Raw genomic sequence first — 19,698 nt, forward strand, 5'->3', positions numbered from 1 at the left:
GTGTTGTGCTGGTATGAGTGGACCAGACACAGCAGCACTGCTGGAGTTTTTAAATACATTGTCCACTCACTGTCCACTCCTACCTAGTTGGTCCACCTTGTAGATGTAAAGTCAGAGACGATCGCTCATCTATTGCTGCTTTTTCTCCCTTTTTAGAGAGTCCAGTTGCCCGTTTGCGTCATGCTTCCTCCACCAATGTCCATCCCCGCTCTGATTGAGGAGAACGAAGCTAACCCACGCCCCCTCCGACACGTGGGCAGCAGCCGTATGCATCTTATCACCTACACTTTCACGACACCCTGAGAGCACTCTTTTCTCATCTCTGTACAGGCAGGCGCCATAAATGAGCCAGCAGAGGTCGTAATTGCATTAGTTATGAGAGAGAGACCCCGTCCGGCTTAGTCCCACCCATCTGAACAACAGGCCAATCGTTGTTCATGTGGCCGCTCAGCCTTAGCCGGCAGGCAGAGCTGAGATTCTGAGGCCTATTGGTCATCTTCGAAGTCCTTCATCAGTGGTCACATGACGCTGCCTATGGGGTGCTGTTGGCTGAATGTTTTTGGTTTGGTTATTCTCGGTCCAGCAGTGACAGTGAGCAGTCAGTGTGCAGCACAACACACACTAACACACCACCACCATGTCAGTGTCAATGCAGTGCTGAGAATGACCCACTACCCAAATAATACCTGATCTGTAGTGGTCCTGTGGGGGTCCTGACCATTGAAGAACAGCATGAAAGCAGACTAAGAAAGCATGCAGAGAAACAGATGGACTACAGTCAGTAATTGTAGAACTACAAAGTGCTCCTATGTGGTAAGTGGAGCTGATATAATGACAAGGAGTGTAGAAACAAGGAGGTGGTTTTAAGAGAGAGAGAGAGTCTGTCGTCGTCTTCAGTCGTTGGTTCAGGAAGAAGATCAGCTCCCGGCGGGCATCAGTGCTTTTTTGCATAATCAGGTTTTTTTATTTTATTTAAATAAGTCCTCTTATACAGTATGTTAGGAGATACCTACTGTTAAACAGTACCATTAACAGATAAAAATATAACACAATACTACAGAAATGAAAAATCCCAATTATTTTAACCTACACTTGCAAACTCGCAAAGAAAGTCGAAGGAAATAAGTCGTAATACCAACGTTTCTTTTCTTATTCATACAAAAAAAGTCTATAGAAAAATTTAAATGATAAAACGAGTGAATGGAAATTAAATCTGGTAAATAATAAGAATAAAAACGATGCTACAAAGAAAATGGAAATATATGTACAAGACCCTGTATTCCTTGAGTGTCGAATGACTTTAGTGTTGTCTGTGTGCCAGTCTGAAACACAAACGGTTTGTAGGGTTTCCAGACTTCTCCCGCCTACATCTATTCGTTATAAGTCCCTGCAAGATGGGCACAGGTTCAACAGCAGCAGCAGTTTGTGTCGTTTTACCATAATTACTGATAAACCGGAGGCGACGAGGTCGAAAAAGCGTCTACAAAAAAAGTCCTACGTTGTCGCACCAGTTGACGTCACCAGATCACGCTGGAGATGCTGGTTTCGCGCGGCAACAGAGGCAACATGGCATTGTTGGCGTGCTGCTCCTCCATCTGTTGCTGCTGCTGCTGCTGGTGGTGGTGGTCGGCGCTCCTCTGCGCCTTCCCTTGCACCCGCTGTCCGTTCAGCAGGTTCATCGGGATGTTGCAGTAAGTATGATGCGCGCCCAGCGTGGCCAGCGGCTGCACGTCGTACCCGTATCCGCGGTAGTAATGTTTCTGCCCGATCTGCGCGTGACAGGCAGTGTTGCGGAAGGCGGAGCGCAGCTCGGGGCGCGCGGCGGCCACGGCGGTGGACGCGGCGGCCGCCATGGAGAGCGCGGAGACGCTCTGCAGCTCACCGGCATCCAGCGCCTGCTCGTGCGAGATCTCGTGCGAGAGCTCGTGGGAGACCACGCGCTCGCGCCGCTTGAAGGGCATCTCGTAGCGGAGCCGCTTCCAGAACTTGCTCCCGAGTTTGCTGGCGTCGGGGCCGGGCCAGCGGATCACGGTGAGCAGCTTGATGGTGTGTTTTAGCGCCTCCACCTCCTGGTAGTTTATGGTGTCGCGGAGTTCGGCGCACTCGATCAGGATGACCTTGATCTCGCCGCTCGCCAGCATGCTGCGGAGGCGCGTCTCCAGCTCGAAGATGCTCCAGCCGCGCCGCACCACGTAGCTGGGGGTCATGACGATGATGAGGCGCCTGCTCTGGTCCACGTAGCGCGCGACGTCTTCGATGTACGCTGAGGAACGGAGGGAGAGTCGTGTAAGTCAATACGTTTCTAATATTAGAGTTAAACAATTACAAACAGGTATGAGATTTTAATGACACAATCTTTATGTTTTAAAGTCTAGGGAGCTGTTTACAGATTACAGATAGCCGATTATAACTGTTCATAAGCCAGTTATACCATTAAAAAAAAAAATTTCTATTACATTTACGCATTTTCTCCAAATTTAGCGTACCCAATTAGTCTTCCGCCGCTGGGGGATCCCTGATTGCAGTCGAGGTGGGTATATTGCTCCTCACGCCTCCTCGGACCCGCGCTCAGCCCTTAGCGGAACCCTTTCTCACCTATGCATTCTGCACAGGCGCCTCACTATCTGCTAACCAGGGTCCTTACACAGCGTTTGAAGACCCCACCAACATAGTCCGGTCATCCCACCCTAATCATCCTGCCAATTATGCCCGCTAGATAGCGCCCAGCCAACCCTTTTTGAGACCGCAATGTACTCCGCACTTTTGACCATACAGGTCCTTCTCAAAAAATGAGCATATTGTGATAAAGTTCATTATTTTCCATAATGTAATGATAAAAATTAAACTTTCATATATTTTTGATTCATTGCACACCAACTGAAATATTTCAGGTCTTTTATTGTTTTAATACTGATGATTTTGGCATACAGCTCATGAAAACCCAAAATTCCTATCTCAAAAAATTAGCATATCATGAAAAGGTTCTCTAAACGAGCTATTAACCTAATCATCTGAATCAACGAATTAACTCTAAACACCTGCAAAAGATTCCTGAGGCTTTTAAAAACTCCCAGCCTGGTTCATTACTCAAAACTGCAATCATGGGTAAGACTGCCGACCTGACTGCTGTCCAGAAGGCCATCATTGACACCCTCAAGCAAGAGGGTAAGACACAGAAAGACATTTCTGAACGAATAGGCTGTTCCCAGAGTGCTGTATCAAGGCACCTCAGTGGGAAGTCTGTGGGAAGGAAAAAGTGTGGCAGAAAACGCTGCACAACGAGAAGAGGTGACCGGACCCTGAGGAAGATTGTGGAGAAGGGCCGATTCCAGACCTTGGGGGACCTGTGGAAGCAGTGGACTGAGTCTGGAGTAGAAACATCCAGAGCCACCGTGCACAGGCGTGTGCAGGAAATGGGCTACAGGTGCCGCATTCCCCAGGTCAAGCCACTTTTGAACCAGAAACAGCGGCAGAAGCGCCTGACCTGGGCTACAGAGAAGCAGCACTGGACTGTTGCTCAGTGGTCCAAAGTATTGTTTTCGGATGAAAGCAAATTTTGCATGTCATTCGGAAATCAAGGTGCCAGAGTCTGGAGGAAGACTGGGTAGAAGGAAATGCCAAAATGCCTGAAGTCCAGTGTCAAGTACCCACAGTCAGTGATGGTCTGGGGTGCCATGTCAGCTGCTGGTGTTGGTCCACTGTGTTTTATCAAGGGCAGGGTCAATGCAGCTAGCTATCAGGAGATTTTGGAGCACTTCATGCTTCCATCTGCTGAAAAGCTTTATGGAGATGAAGATTTCATTTTTCAGCACGACCTGGCACCTGCTCACAGTGCCAAAACCACTGGTGAATGGTTTACTGACCATGGTATTACTGTGCTCAATTGGCCTGCCAACTCTCCTGACCTGAACCCCATAGAGAATCTGTGGGATATTGTGAAGAGAAAGTTGAGAGACACAAGACCCAACACTCTGGATGAGCTTAAGGCCGCTATCGAAGCATCCTGGGCCTCCATAACACCTCAGCAGTGCCACAGGCTGATTGCCTCCATGCCACGCCGCATTGAAGCAGTCATTTCTGCAAAAGGATTCCCGACCAAGTATTGAGTGCATAACTGAACATAATTATTTGAAGGTTGACTTTTGTTGTATTAAAAACACTTTTCTTTTATTGGTCGGATGAAATATGCTAATTTTTTGAGATAGGAATTTTGGGTTTTCATGAGCTGTATGCCAAAATCATCAGTATTAAAACAATAAAAGACCTGAAATATTTCAGTTGGTGTGCAATGAATCAAAAATATATGAAAGTTTAATTTTTATCATTACATTATGGAAAATAATGAACTTTATCACAATATGCTAATTTTTTAAGAAGGACCTGTATATGTCAACGTACACTGATCAGCCATAACATTAAAACCACCTCCTTGTTTCTACACTCACTGTCAATTTGATCAGCTCTACTTACCATATAGAAGCACTTTGTAGCTCTGCAATTACTGATTGGTGTGCTGGTGTGAGTGAATAAGTAAACACCTCACTGTCATTGCTGGACTGAGAATAGTCCACCAACCAAAAATATCCAGCCAACAGCACCCTGTGGGCAGCGTCCTGTGACCACTGATGAAGGTCTAGAAAATGAGCAACTAGGTAGGAGTGTCTAATAGAGTGGATAGTGAGTGGACACGGTGTTTAAAAACTCCAGCAGCACTGCTGTGTCTGATTTACTCATACCAGCACAACACACACTAACACACCACCACCATGTCATTGTCACTGCAGTGCTGAGAATGATCCACCACCTACATAATACCTGCTGTGTGGTGGTCCTGACTATTGAAGAACAGGGTAAAAGCAGGTATGCAGAGAAATAGATGGACTACAGTCAGTAATTGTAGAACTACAAAGTGCTTCTATATGGTAAGTGGAGCTGATAAAATAGTAGAAACAAGAAGGTGGTTTTAATGTTATAGCTGATCAGTGTACAGTATATTTCTGGTTTTTCGACTGTACATGCATTAATCACAAAACAGGAGAACAACAGACAGAATGAGGATACACTGAACACGAAACATGACTAAACATTAAAACCTCCTGCATTCATTCCAACGCCAGCTTAACGCTCGCTCAGACACAATTACTGCCATTGTCTGAAACAACACCACTGATAAATGCTGAACTAACGCTGCGATTTTCTGCCAAGCTCAAAACCACAAAGCCCACCACTTCAGTGCTGTATCGGGCATCCTGGCGTAGTGCTAATGGATTCCCAGGACAATCTTTTTGTCACTTGAAAATGTCTGGATAGACAAAATTGTCCCACCAATCAGGTATAACATTATGACTACCTTCCTAATATTGTGTCAATGCATGGAATCCACTAGATCCCTGAAGGTGTGCTGTAGTATCTGGCACCAAGACGTTAGCAGCAGATCCTTTAACTCCTCTAAGTTGTGACATGGGGCCTCCACGTATCGGACTTGTTCGTCCAGCACATCCCACAGATGCTCGATCGGATTGAGATCTGGGGAACTTGGAGGCCAAGTCAACACCTCAAACTTGTTCTTGTGCTCCTCAAACCATTCCTGAACCATTTGCTTTGTGGCAGAGGCCACAGCCATCAGGGAATACCGTTTCCATAAAAGGGTGTACATGATCTGCAACAATGCTTAGGTAGGTCGTACGTGTCAAAGTAATCCACATGGATGGCAGGACCCAAGGTTCTTCCCATGCAGTGCATCCTGGTGCCATGTGTTCCACAGAACCCGGTGCACCACATCAGCTGCAATGATTAGACCATCGTTAGAGGACATTGGAGATTTATTTAAACCTCAGATCTTAAAACAATTAGAAATCAGCCATTCCACAGTTCGGAAGATAATTAAAAAAAGTGGAGAACATTTAAAAAACAACTGCCAACATGGTCAGGTCAGGCCATCCTAGCAAGTTCAGCCCAAGAGCGGATCGCAAGATGCGTAAAGAAGTCTACAATAATCCTACAATGTCATCACGGGACCTACAGGTAGCTTCTGCCACAGTTGATAGCAAGGTACATGCATCTACCATCAGAAAGAGACTGCACACGTTTGATTTTCATGGAAGGTGTGGAAGGAGACATCAGGGCAAGACTAGAGTTTACCAGAGAACACCTAGACAAAGACCAGGACTTCTGGAATAATGTGCTTTGGACAGATGAATTCAAAGTTGAATTATATGGGCACAGTAATAGAAGACATGTTTGAGCACAAGAACCTCATACCAACTGTGAAGCATGGAGGTGGAAATGTCATGGATTGGGGCTTCTTTGCATCAGCTGGGCCTGGCAAGCTCTCCATTATATAATCCACAATGAATTCTTCACTGTATCAGAGGGTGCTTTAGAAAAATGTAAGACCATCTGTCCAAAAACTGAAGCTGAAGTGGAAGTGGACCATGCAACATGACAACGATCCAAAACATTCCAGTAAATCCACCAAGGAATGAATCAAAAGAAAGAAATGGAGAGTTCTGGAATGGTCAAAAGCCCGGCTCTTAATCCTGTTGAGATGCTGTGGGGTGATTTGAAATGGGCTGTGCATGCAAGAAACCCCTCAAACCTCACACAGATGAAGAAATTATGCATGGAGGAGTGGGAAAAACATTCTTCCAGATGTCAGAGACAGGTAGATGGTTATAGGAAACGTCTAATTGAGGTTATTTCAGCCAAAGGCGGAAACACCAGCTATTAGGGCATAGGGTGTCCTAACTTTTTCCTCAGTATAAACTCCCATTTTTGTTTAAAAGTAATTTCAAGACACATGTTCTCATGGGGTGTCCTAACTTTATCACATGACTGTATATCCCACCTACTAACAGGTGCCGTGATGAAGATAATCAGTGTTATTCCCTTCACCTGTCAGTGGTCATAATGTTATGCCTTGTCGGTTTAAAAGGGAAGACAACAAGTTTCTTCCCCACATACCCCGCAGCTCATCTTTCCCCCAGTAAACATGCACTGACATATTTATTCCTTCACAGTCTGCAGCATGTCTGATACCAGGTTTACCGAAAGTGAACTGACATTACATAGGTAAGCCCCTCCGAAGTGTCTGAGCTCGCGTCTGAGCGCACGTCTGATTTATCGTGCCGCCTGGCACCGCGCCCGACCCAGATCCTTTTTTCAGATTAATGGCAGAGCCACCTATCTTACCGAGCGTCAAAAAAAAAAAGTGCACACTACGCTCTCTGAGGCAAGTGATAAAAAACTGTGGAAAGAAGTACCTCTAAGGAGCCTTGTGTCATCCTGGAAATGATCATTGGTGAAACCTAAACATAAATATTTCAACATTCAAAAGATGATTAAAAGATTCAAGAGAAACTCGTCAGAGCAACATAAAAGAGACTTCTACAGAAGGAAAACTGACTGAAGTTAAAAGTTTAGCTTTATGGCATGTTAATTTACTTTAACACAGTTTAATATGGGACTTAAACACATCACAGGGCAAACAGAACTTTATCCCCCCAATTTACTCCTCTAATCTAGTCGTATCCAATCACCCTGCTCAGTGAGGAGCTTCGCATCTGACACACGCCCCCTCCGACACGTGTGCAGTACCGACTGCCTCTTTTCACCTGCACGAGGCGAGTTCATATGCGGATCAGCCTTGTGCACGGAGAGCCACACCCTGATCAGCATTGTTTCCCAACTCTGCGCAGGCGCCATCGATCAGCCATCCCACCCTGAACAACAGCCGATCGTTGTTCATGTGGCAGCTGGATGGCAGAGCTGAGATTCGATACGTTGTATTCGAAATTCCAGCTCTGGTGTACCAGCGTGTTTTACCACTGCGCCAATTCTGACCCATTAGCATTAACATATATACCGATCAGCCATAACATTAAAACCACCTCCTTGTTTCTACACTTACTGTCCATTTTATCGGCTCCACTTACCATATAGGAGCACTTTGTAGTTCTACAATTACTGACTGTAGTCCATCTGTTTCTCTTTATGCTTTGTTAGCCCCCTTTTATGCTGTTCTTCAATGGTCAGGACTCTACCAGTACCACAGGGTAAGTATTATTTGGGTGGTGGATCATTCTCAGCACTGCAGTGACACTGACATGGTGGTGGTGTGTTAGTGTGTGTTGTGCTGGTATGACTGGATAAGACACAGCAATGCTGATGGAGTTTTTAAACACCTCACTGTCACTGCTGGACTGAGAATATTCCACCAACCAAAAATATCCAGCCAACAGCGTCCTGTGACCACTAATGAAGGTCTCAAAGATGACCAACTCAAACAGCAGCAATAGATGAGCGATCGTCTCTGACTTTGCATCTACAAGGTGGACCAACTAGGTAGGAGTGTCTAATAGAGTGGACAGTGAGTGGACACGGTATTTAAAAACTCCAGCAGCGCTGCTGTGTCTTATCCACTTAACACACCACCACCATGTCAGTGTCACTGCAGTGCTGAGAATGATCCACCACCTAAATAATACCTGATCTGTGGTGGTCCTGACCATTGAAGAACAGCATGAAAGGGGGCTAACGAAGCAGGCAGAGAAACTGATGGACTACAGTCAGTAATTGTAGAACTACAAAGTGCTTCTATATGGTAAGTGGAGCTGATAAAATGGAAAGTGAGTGTAGAAACAAGGAGGTGGTTTTAATGTTACGGCTGATCGGTGTATCGGAGTAGCCCTGTGTATGCACTATCGATCCCACGTTAAAATCAAATCATCCCTATAAGTACAAAACTGTAATGATGGGACGTAGAAGCAAAGTGATCGAGATGGAAGTGACTGAAGACAGACATGGAGTAATTGAAAGCAGGTGGCACCATGAAAAAGTGAATTACTGATGAGATCCCTTGGCAATCGGGTGCATCCAGTTCACACACCTTGCTCGGGATTTAAATTTCTAATGAGGTGCGTAATGTTGGCAACATACACTCAACGTAACTCACGGGATGGAATGAAATGAGATACAACACGGAGACAAGACGAGACGCAAGGACGCAGACATACAGATGTATAAAATACATGGACGGATCATCGAATTTAGGTGGACTTACTTCCAGTAGGGATCAGATCTCTGTCTGGAATAAAGAGCTTATACCCATAATGCTTCTCTAGCACATCGGGAAGGATCTCCAGAGCGAAGCGTTCCTCCTCTCGCGTCTCCTGGCTCCACTGCTCTGGCTCCACTTTGGTGTAGGACAGATACGCGTCGTAGTCCTTGTTTTCTGCAAAACGCACAGAAGGAATGTGTTTTTTGAAAAAAGAAATGACACGACATTTTTAACCACAACAGATCAACAACTCGAAACCGTCCAATGAGCAGCCCACGACTGATCAAGAAGGCTGGCTACGTCTTCGCCTGCTCATAGGACGGTTTCGAGTTGCTGGTTAAAAGAAGGTCCCTTGACAAACTCATAACCTTACTAAACAACTCATCACACCCCCTCTATGACCTGCTAGTCAGATATCTGAGCCCTTTTAGTAACAGACTTCAGCTCAGTATATACACAAACACTTAAAGGTGCGACTGAAACATTTACATTTTACATTTTCGGCATTTAGCAGACGCCTTTATCCCAAGCGACTTACAGTAATGTGACAGTATACAGTCTGAGCAATTGAGGGTTAAGGGCCTTGCTCAAGGGCCCAACAGCAGCAACCTGGTAGTGGTGGCTTGAACCAGCGACCTTCTGATTACTAGACCAGTACCTTAACCACTAGGCTACGACTTATATAGATTATTATATAGATTGAGTCTGAAACACAGACTCAATAATTAAGTGTCTACATATTTGTGACCATGTAGTACACATTCAAGTAACACATTTTTTTATTAATTATTATTAATTATTAATTGTCTTTCTGTCTGTCTGTCTGTCTGTCTGTCTATCCATCATCTATCTGTCTATCTAGAATTTAATTTATATTGTTTATATTTAGCACAGCTCGTCTAAGGACTCAAAGATCACATGCATTCACAGTAGTGGTTTCTGTTCTGTTCCTAAATCTTTTCACAATATTATGCACAGTAGATGGTAAAATAATGTATTTTCAATCTTGCCAAATGGACTGAATGACAATTCTCTCATAAAGTTTGGAACACATTGGTGTTTTGGAGTGTGTTGCATGCATAGCTTTAAGTGTTTGTGTATGTACGGTATATATTGTTAAAGTTGTTAAACTTGGAAGCACATTTTGCTCTAAAATGCTTAAATAATCCCCTGATTTTGTTGTTTTTGTAACACGTTTAAGGTTTCCAGTCTCGGAGGCAGCAAAGCAGCCCTACAACATTATGGATCCTCCACCACTGTTTCACTGTGTATAGGGTGTACTACCTAGGTACATTTTAAACCACCTTAATTTTCCTCTTTTACACATCTGGAAAGTTCTTGATGCTCAGGACATTAAAAAACTATAATAATTCACCTTGAGATGGCAGATTTTATCTAAAGCACTATATAATACAAATCAACTATCCAAGATAAATGAACTACTGTAAAAAAAATCATGTTAATTGTGTTCTAAGGTTCTTCAGGGTCTAAACAGGCAAACATCTTAGTGTCTATGTATGTTCTTGGGACAAACAAACAAAATGCTAAATGGTAAAGTAGCTAAATAGATGCTAATGCTGTACCCATTTAGAATTCTGTTTAATATAGTGGTACACTTAGAAAACATTTACACATATACAGTAGATACAAAAATACCGGTTTTAGGATGATACTGGGATGCAGTTAGAGGTAGTAAGTCCAAATAATGAAAGTACAAACCCAGTTTTAGGAAAAGTTGGAACATTTTGTAGAATGCAAAACAAGAATCTATGATTTTTTAATTAAGTCCTAATTTAAGTCACAAAAGTAGAAGAAAAAAAATCCAGTGTTTTTACTGATCAGTAACACATTAAGAAGAATTTGATCTTTATTGCTAGCTATGTACATTAGCATGATGGTTCTTATGCAGTACACTTGGAGCAAAGTTAAAACGCTCAAATAGTCCTCCGATTTTCTGATTTCATTGTTTCTGTAACGCATTTAAAGCTTCTTGTCTCAGAGGCAGCAAAGCAGCCCCACAACATTATGGATCCTTCACCACTGTTTCACTGTGTATAAGGTGTACTACCTAGGCACATTTTAAACCACCTCAATTTTCCTCTTTTAAACATCTGGAAAGTTCTTGATGCTCAGGACATTAAAAAAACTAATCAACAACAACAACAAATCAACTATCCAAGATAAATGAACTACTGTAAAAAAAAATCATGTTACTTGTCCTCTGAGGCTAACATCTTAGTGTCTATGTATATTCTTGGGACAAACAAACAAAATGCTAAATGGTAAAGTAGCTAATTAGATGCTAATGCTGTACCCATTCAGAATTCTGTTTAATATAGTGGTACACTTAGAAAACATTTACACATATAGATACAAAAATACAGGTTTTAGGATGGTACTAGGATGCAGTTAGAGGTAGTAAGTCCAAATAAATGACCATTATTTAAAATATGATGTTCAACAAGCTTCAAACTGCTCATTTTCGGTCTCTACAATCTTTACTTGATACATTTCTTAGACAATAATGATACACACTTACCTAAATGTAAGTACTGGAGCCTTTATACAACACTTTACAACGTGACTAAATTGTACAAAGAAGTGCTTAGAAACAGCAGAGTAATTAAAGCGGCTGGCAAAACGCCTCGTGCATATTAAAAGTCATGTAAGACTTACGTCTCGGGCCGGGTTCCACTCAGACCATTCATCACACTAAAGAATTCAGCCAATCTGGGAGCGAGCGGCTCTTACTCACAGAATGAGGCTAATGCTCATTGAGCGAGAACAGCGTGGGCCATCGATCTCTGGCCCTTTCCAAATGACCAGGCACTTTACTGCCAGGGCAACCTGTGGATTTGTGTGGCTTGCGGGCGGACTCGTGGCGGCCAGGCCGTTGAACAAGCTTGTCTGAAATCGTCCCCCGGTCGAGACTCGATGGGGGGGTTATCGACGACGCCACACTCTCCATTCGAGGCGGGATAAAACATACTCAATGTGCCATTACCAACATAGAGAGGCCACTTCCCCCCCGTTAAGGTACAGATGGTCTCACTAACAAACTGGGGATTGTTTTTCAAGTGTTTTGTGGGAAATACCATTCTCACAGTTCTCATCGCTCGGATGAAAACAGGAAATTGCACTAAAACCAGACTACTGTCAACAACTCTTGTTGATTGGGGAATTAAGAATGACCATTCTAAATAATATTACTACTATGCTTAAAATGCATGGTCATTACCAAGGGTCAGTTTTTTAGTCTTTTATAACTATACCTGACCCCAAATAAAATATACATACAGAACATAAAACAAAACTTTCAACTTCATTGTTTTTGTAACACATTCAATGCCAACAGTCTCAGAGGCAGCAAAGCAGCCCCACAACATTATGAATCCTCCACTATGTCTTACTGTAGGTAGGATGTACTTTTCTTTATAGGTTTATTAGACACATTTTAAACCACCTCAATCTCCCTTTTTCCAACACCTGTCCTGATATTTCTTATGGTCCATGATGTCATTTACATATTATACATTATAATATAATAATGAAGTTTGAAATATATCATTTGAAATATATCAGTCTGTGTGTAATGAATGAATATAATATACAAGTTTCACTTTTTGAATGGAATTACTGAAATAAATCAACTTTTTCATGATATTCTAATTTTATGACCAGCACCAGTATATACTGTATATATGTATATACAGTGTATCACAGAAGTGAGTACACCCCTCACATTTCTGCAGATATTTAAGTATATCTTTTCATGGGACAACACTGACAAAATGACACTTTGACACAATGAAAAGTAGTCTGTGTGCAGCTTATATAACAGTGTAAATTTATTCTTCCCTCAAAATAACTCAATATACAGCCATTAATGTCTAAACCACCGGCAACAAAAGTGAGTACACCCCTTAGTGAAAGTTCCTGAAGTGTCAATATTTTGTGTGGCCACCATTATTTCCCAGAACTGCCTTAACTCTCCTGGGCATGGAGTTTACCAGAGCTTCACAGGTTGCCACTGGAATGCTTTTCCACTCCTCCATGACGACATCACGGAGCTGGCGGATATTCGAGACTTTGGGGCATCCTTAAGCGGAAGGTGGAGGAGCGCGAAGATGTTCTATTGGGTTTAGGTCTGGAGACATGCTTGGCCAGTCCATCACCTTTACCCTCAGCCTCTTCAATAAAGCAGTGGTCGTCTTAGAGGTGTGTTTGGGGTCATTATCATGCTGGAACACTGCCCTGCGACCCAGTTTCCGGAGGGAGGGGATCATGCTCTGCTTCAGTATTTCACAGTACATATTGGAGTTCATGTGTCCCTCAATGAAATGTAACTCCCCAACACCTGCTGCACTCATGCAGCCCCAGACCATGGCATTCCCACCACCATGCTTGACTGTAGGCATGACACACTTATCTTTGTACTCCTCACCTGATTGCTGCCACACATGCTTGAGACCATCTGAACCAAACAAATTAATCTTGGTCTCATCAGACCATAGGACATGGTTCCAGTAATCCATGTCCTTTGTTGACATGTCTTCAGCAAACTGTTTGCGGGCTTTCTTGTGTAGAGACTTCAGAAGAGGCTTCCTTCTGGGGTGACAGCCATGCAGACCAATTTGATGTAGTGTGCGGCGTATGGTCTGAGCACTGACAGGCTGACCCCCCACCTTTTCAATCTCTGCAGCAATGCTGACAGCACTCCTGCGCCTATCTTTCAAAGACAGCAGTTGGATGTGACGCTGAGCACGTGCACTCAGCTTCTTTGGACGACCAACGCGAGGTCTGTTCTGAGTGGACCCTGCTCTTTTAAAACGCTGGATGATCTTGGCCACTGTGCTGCAGCTCAGTTTCAGGGTGTTGTCAATCTTCTTGTAGCCTTGGCCATCTTCATGTAGCGCAACAATTCGTCTTTTAAGATCCTCAGAGAGTTCTTTGCCATGAGGTGCCATGTTGGAACTTTCAGTGACCAGTATGAGAGAGTGTGAGAGCTGTACTACTAAATTGAACACACCTGCTGCCTATGCACACCTGAGACCTAGTAACACTAACAAATCACATGACATTTTGGAGGGAAAATGACAAGCAGTGCTCAATTTGGACATTTAGGGGTGTAGTCTCTTAGGGGTGTACTCACTTTTGTTGCCGGTGGTTTAGACATTAATGGCTGTATATTGAGTTATTTTGAGGGAAGAATAAATTTACACTGTTATATAAGCTGCACACAGACTACTTTTCATTGTGTCAAAGTGTCATTTTGTCAGTGTTGTCCCATGAAAAGATATACTTCAATATCTGCAGAAATGTGAGGGGTGTACTCACTTTTGTGATACACTGTATATATATACACAGACCATAAACCAAAACTTGAAAAACTATATATGAATCAACCAAGCATTGTTCACAAAAAGCACTGCCCAAGACAGATAAATATCTAAAAAAATATTCTCCAACGCCTGTGATCCTTGATCCCTCAGATGGCACTGCATCAAGAACCGCCACTCAACAATAGCTGATATAACCACATGGGTGAGGGATTACTTTGGCAAACCTTTGTCAAGCACTACAATACAGAGTTACATGCACAAATGGCACCTAAAATCTTTACTGTGCAAAAAAGAAGCCTTATGTTAACCATGTCCAGAAGCATCGTCCACTTCTCTGGGCTCGAAGGCATCTAGGATGGACCATCACACAGTGGAAACGTGTATTGTGGTCAGATGAATCAGCATTCCATCAGCATCAGCAATCAGCATTTTTTTTTTGTGGAAAAAATGGACAAACAGACTAAAGACGAAAAGGACCATCTAGACTGTTATCAGGAACAAGTCCAAAAGCCAGGGTGTGTCATGGTATGGGGCTGTGTCAGTGCCCTTGGCGAAGGTCATTTACACTTTTGTGATGGCAGCATTAATGCAGAAAAGCACATTGAGCCTTTAAGACGTCATCTTTTCCAGGGATTTGGAGTTTGTGTACTCAAGTGAACGGCCCCTGGGCTCGAACCCTCCGGAGCACGCCCATCACAGTCCACACTCTTCGATGCTTCCTTACTCACCCCAATCTATTCCTCTCTCCCCATCCCCATTCCCTTTCTCTTTATGACCCTTTCACTCATTTCCCAGCTCTTCCTTTCTCCCCATCATCTCCCCCCACCTCCCAGCACTTTCTCTATTTTAGCATCCCACACCATCTCTCAATTCTCTGCGCTCGTGTCACATCCAATCTCTCTCTCTTTCATTTTCATTCCAGCCCTTCCCTCCCTCTTTTTCTCAGACTTAATTATCTCCCAGAAAGGCTAATCAAGCCCTGTCCCTCATCCATCCAAGAGCTGGAGGGGACCCAGGAGGAAGGGATGACAGTAGAAAAGGAAGAAAAAGAAGCATGGAGCTTTCTGTACTACGTTCCACTATAATGAAGGTAAATCAAGCCAAGTTAAAGATAAATGACACATGTGAGTTAATGAAGTGATGGAAACAACAAAAAAAATGTAATTTTACTCTAGGGAAGTGAATTGTTACAGTTGTTCAATATACAGAATATGTTCAGTCTGAAACAAAGGAGACTAGTTTGTGATTAATTAGAAATTAAGCTCACCTGTCTCCACCTTGTTAGTGCCCACGTGACTAATTTGGCTATGAATGGTGACTTTATATTATTCAAAGATGACAACATGAAATCTATTAAGAAAAGTGCATAATAAAGGATTTATTATGTTGTGGGGCTGCTTTGCTACCTCTAGGACTGGAGGACTTGACCGTGTTACAGAAACAGTGAAATCAGAGAAGTATCAGAACGTTTTAGAGCAAAATGTGCTCCCAAGTGTACGAAAACTAGGTTTCAGTCGAACAACATGGGTCCTACAGCAGGATAATGACCCAAAGCACACGTCCAAATTTGTGCAGTTAAGTATTATGGAAGCGTGCCTTCAATCCGGGTCATGTCATATTCTATAACCCCAAATCAGAAAAAGTTGGGACAGTATGAAAAATGCAAATAGTATAAAACTCAGTGTTCTTTACATTTACTTTGACTTATATTAGATGGCAGACAGTTTGAACCCAAGATATTTCATGTTTTGTCTGCTTAGCTTAATTTCATTTATTAATAAACATCCATTCCTACATTTCAGGCCTGCAACACATTCCAAAAAAAATTAACCTCAAAGAAAGATCAGAAGGGATTTGCATATTTCTCCCTCTACAGTGCATAATATCATTAAAAGACAAATGAAAGACAAAAAGGACCATCCAGACTGTTATCAGGAACAAGTCCAAAAGCCAGGGTCTGTCATGGTATGGGGGTGTGTCAGTGCCCTCGGCAAAGGTTGTTTACACTTCTGTGATGGCAGCATTAATGCAGAAAAGTACATTGAGATCTTAGAGCAACATGTGCTGCCTTCAAGACGTCGTCTTTTCCAGGGATGTCCATGCATTTTTCAACAAGACAATGTGAAACCACATGCTGCACACATTACAAAGGCATGGCTGCGGAAGAAGAGGGTATGGGTAAAACCACAGATAAGTTAAAAACAATATATTCTAATATACTGTATAAAACTTTTTCCACTTAAGTTTAAATAAAGTGGCAGAAAATCCATAATAGATGACAAATAAATAAATAAATAAATGAAATAAGTAGGCTGCGAGAATGATATACTTGACTTGCATATACAGCATGTGGTCAGCCCACAGGATCGATTTCATATCCAACTTCAGCCTATTTTGAGAATGCAAAGATCTGTATGAGTGCCAGTAGCGAGAGAAAATGCTTTCAGCAGATCTGCTCTTTAGTAAATCTAGCCTGAACCAGAGATGTTCACGAATCACGAGTCTTTAGGCTAGAGTCCGAGTCAAGTCACGAGTCAATATAATATACACAAAACATATATTGGAAATGTAGCGTAGAAATAAACAAATCATATGTAAGTTCAGATAAAAAAACAACAACAGATTAGTGACTGTATTTTGTCGTTTTACTTAGTGCCTTTACTTTCCTAGTCATTGTGCAAATGAATGTAATTTCCGTAACAAGAAGGTACCAGTTAAACGCTTAAACTCATACGTTTTGTTTCCAAGGCACAGCGGCCAAAATCCAAAAAGCGAAGTACAGTAAGCGAAGAAAGCGAAGAAAGTCTTTCAACCATTAGCGTCAATTTTGTAGGAGCGTTCCATTCACCCCAGTTGTTCCTGTGAAGTGCACTACAGAGGGTATTCCACCATCATCACTACGCCGGAAGCTGGCTGTAACATATATATAACATGTGTATATACTGTATATACAGTATATATATATATATATATATATACACACCGATCAGCCAGAACATTAAAACCACCTCCTTGTTTCTACACTCACTGTCCATTTTATCAGCTCCACTTACCATGTAGAAGCACTTTGTAGTTCTACAATTACTGACTGTAGTCCATCTATTTCTCTACATACTTTTTTAGTCCCCTTTCATGCTGTTCTTCAATGGTCAGGACCCTCCCAAAACCACTACAGAGCAGGTATTATTTAGGTGGTGGAGTCTAGGGACTGTTTATGAGTCTTTTTTTTGCGAGTCATGAGTCGATTCCGAGTCATTTGAAACGAGTCCAAGTCGCGTCTGAAGTCACTGTGTGTGTGACTCGAGTCCCCATCTCTGGCCTAAACATCTATCATCCGTCACGTATCACAACCCCGCTAATAAGGAGTGTCCGCATCCATATCAAGCATCAATAGCATCAATACCTTTGCTGTCACTTCTATACGACAAAAATCTGTCAGATCTATCAGATCGTATCCTAAGAGCCCCAGCTTTATCAAGGCTTTTATGCTTTTATTACCAGTCTCTGTCTGGCGGTGCGGATTTTTCACCGTTCATGGTTGTGCAGAAGCATGGAGTCATGAGACACATAGCAGGTGCATCCCATATGCTTGTGTAATGGCTCATTTCTGGTCACAGACGCAGCCATCACTCTTTCACACTCGTCCATCATTTATTTCTCTTTCATCCTTCTAGGACTTGTACCCTATTCCTAACCCTTCTTCATCCTTTATCTCCATTTTCTTTGGATTGTGTGCCGGCACCTTAGAGGTGGGTGCAGTGGTTATGTCAGAATGGCCTTCAAATGGTCCGAAGTCGGAGAAGAACGGATCATACGTTCCTGCTCTGTAATGTATGCGTAGAAAAGTACATTATCCAGCAGGCGATGAGAGTAGAAAGTCCTTTAGGAGGAGAAGTAGGCAGATCATCAGCACTATTTAAGTACACATGAATCACGCTTCCGTGGTGGGAGAGAAAGAACCGACGAGGAAGAAAAGGTGAGAAAAAGTAGGAGAAAGCAAATGAAAATAATAATAATAATAATAAAAGATGGTGAAGGAAGTGTAAAGGAGCAGGAGGGGGTTAAGATTCAGGGGAGGAATAATCAATCTTGCTTTCCTGTTAGCGTGCCTTGTCACAGGGCCAAAGTGTTCCAGGAAGCTCGACTATGCACACACACTACCCACTACTCACAAAGTCTTCCCGTTATTGGTCTTGACTGCTGACACATCCACGCATTTATGCAAAATGATTTTATGAGGTATTTATGTGGTACAACGTTTGGCCAAGAGTGTGCAGACACCTGACCGTGAGGTGGTCGGACATCTCATTCCAAATCCATTAAGTTGTCAGGTGTCAGGTTGGAGTTGCCGCCAAAGCATGGACTCCACTAGACCCCTGCAGGTGCGCTGTGGCAGGGCGCATTATCCTGCTGAAAGAGGCCACAGCCATCAGGGAATACCGTTTCCATGGAATGGTGTACATGGTCTGCATGCTTAGGTAGGTGGTACGTGTCAAAGTAACATCCACATGGATGGCAGGACCCAAGGTTTCCCAGCAGAACATTGCCCAAAGCATCACACTGCCTCCGCCGGCTTGCCTTCTTCCCATAGTGCATCCTGGTGCCATGTGTTTCCCACTTTGTGCCTAACAGGTCTGCAGCTATGCAGCCCCATACGCAACAAACTGCAATGAACTGTGTATTCTGACACCTTTCTATCAGAACCAGCATTAACTTCTTCAGCAATTTGAGCTACAGTAGCTCGTCTGTTGGATCGGACCACACGGGCCAGCCTTCGCTCCCCACGTGCATCAATGAGCCTTGGCCGCCCATGACCCTGTCGCTGGTTTACCACTGTTCCTTCCTTGGACTACTTTTGATACATACTGACCACTGCAGAACAGGGAACACCCCACCCGAGCTGCAGTTTTGGAGATGCTCTGACCCAGTTGTCTAGCCATCACAATTTGGCTCTTGTCAAACTCGCTCAAATCTTTACGCTTGCCCATTTTTCCTCCTTCTAACACATCAACTTTGAGGATAAGATGTTCACTTGCTGCCTAATATATCCCACCCACTAACAGGTGTCGGTTCCGACAGACAGAGGAAGCTCGTTCCACCACTTGGGTGCAAGTACAGAGAAGAGCCTTGATGCTTGTCTTCCTTGAGTTCTGAATGGAGGATCAAGCCGAGCAAGACTAGTGGCTCTGAGGCTGTGAGGTACAGAAAGCGGTGTGGCTTTTTTGGCTTGTAGGTAAGCATCAGTGAAGAGAATGCAGCAGTGGGGTGATGTGGCAGCATTTAGGTTGGTTGAAAATC

General features: G+C 43.2%; 1 protein-coding gene across 1 annotated transcript in view; it reads right to left on the reverse strand.

Moving 5' to 3' along the window:
- Positions 1 to 1,077: 1,077 nt before the first annotated feature.
- The window catches only part of il1rapl1b (interleukin 1 receptor accessory protein-like 1b), a 510,835-nt gene continuing 492,214 nt past the window's right edge, over positions 1,078 to 19,698 (reverse strand). The window contains exons 10-11 of the mRNA XM_062989648.1: positions 9,062 to 9,232; positions 1,078 to 2,263 (exon numbers count right to left, since the gene is read on the reverse strand). Coding sequence (XP_062845718.1) covers positions 1,518 to 2,263; positions 9,062 to 9,232 — 917 coding nt within the window. The 3' untranslated portion in view covers positions 1,078 to 1,517. The remainder of the gene's footprint in view (positions 2,264 to 9,061; positions 9,233 to 19,698) is intronic.

This window comes from Trichomycterus rosablanca, chromosome 27 (assembly GCF_030014385.1).
Source record: "Trichomycterus rosablanca isolate fTriRos1 chromosome 27, fTriRos1.hap1, whole genome shotgun sequence".
Classification (NCBI taxonomy): Eukaryota; Metazoa; Chordata; class Actinopteri; order Siluriformes; family Trichomycteridae; genus Trichomycterus; species Trichomycterus rosablanca.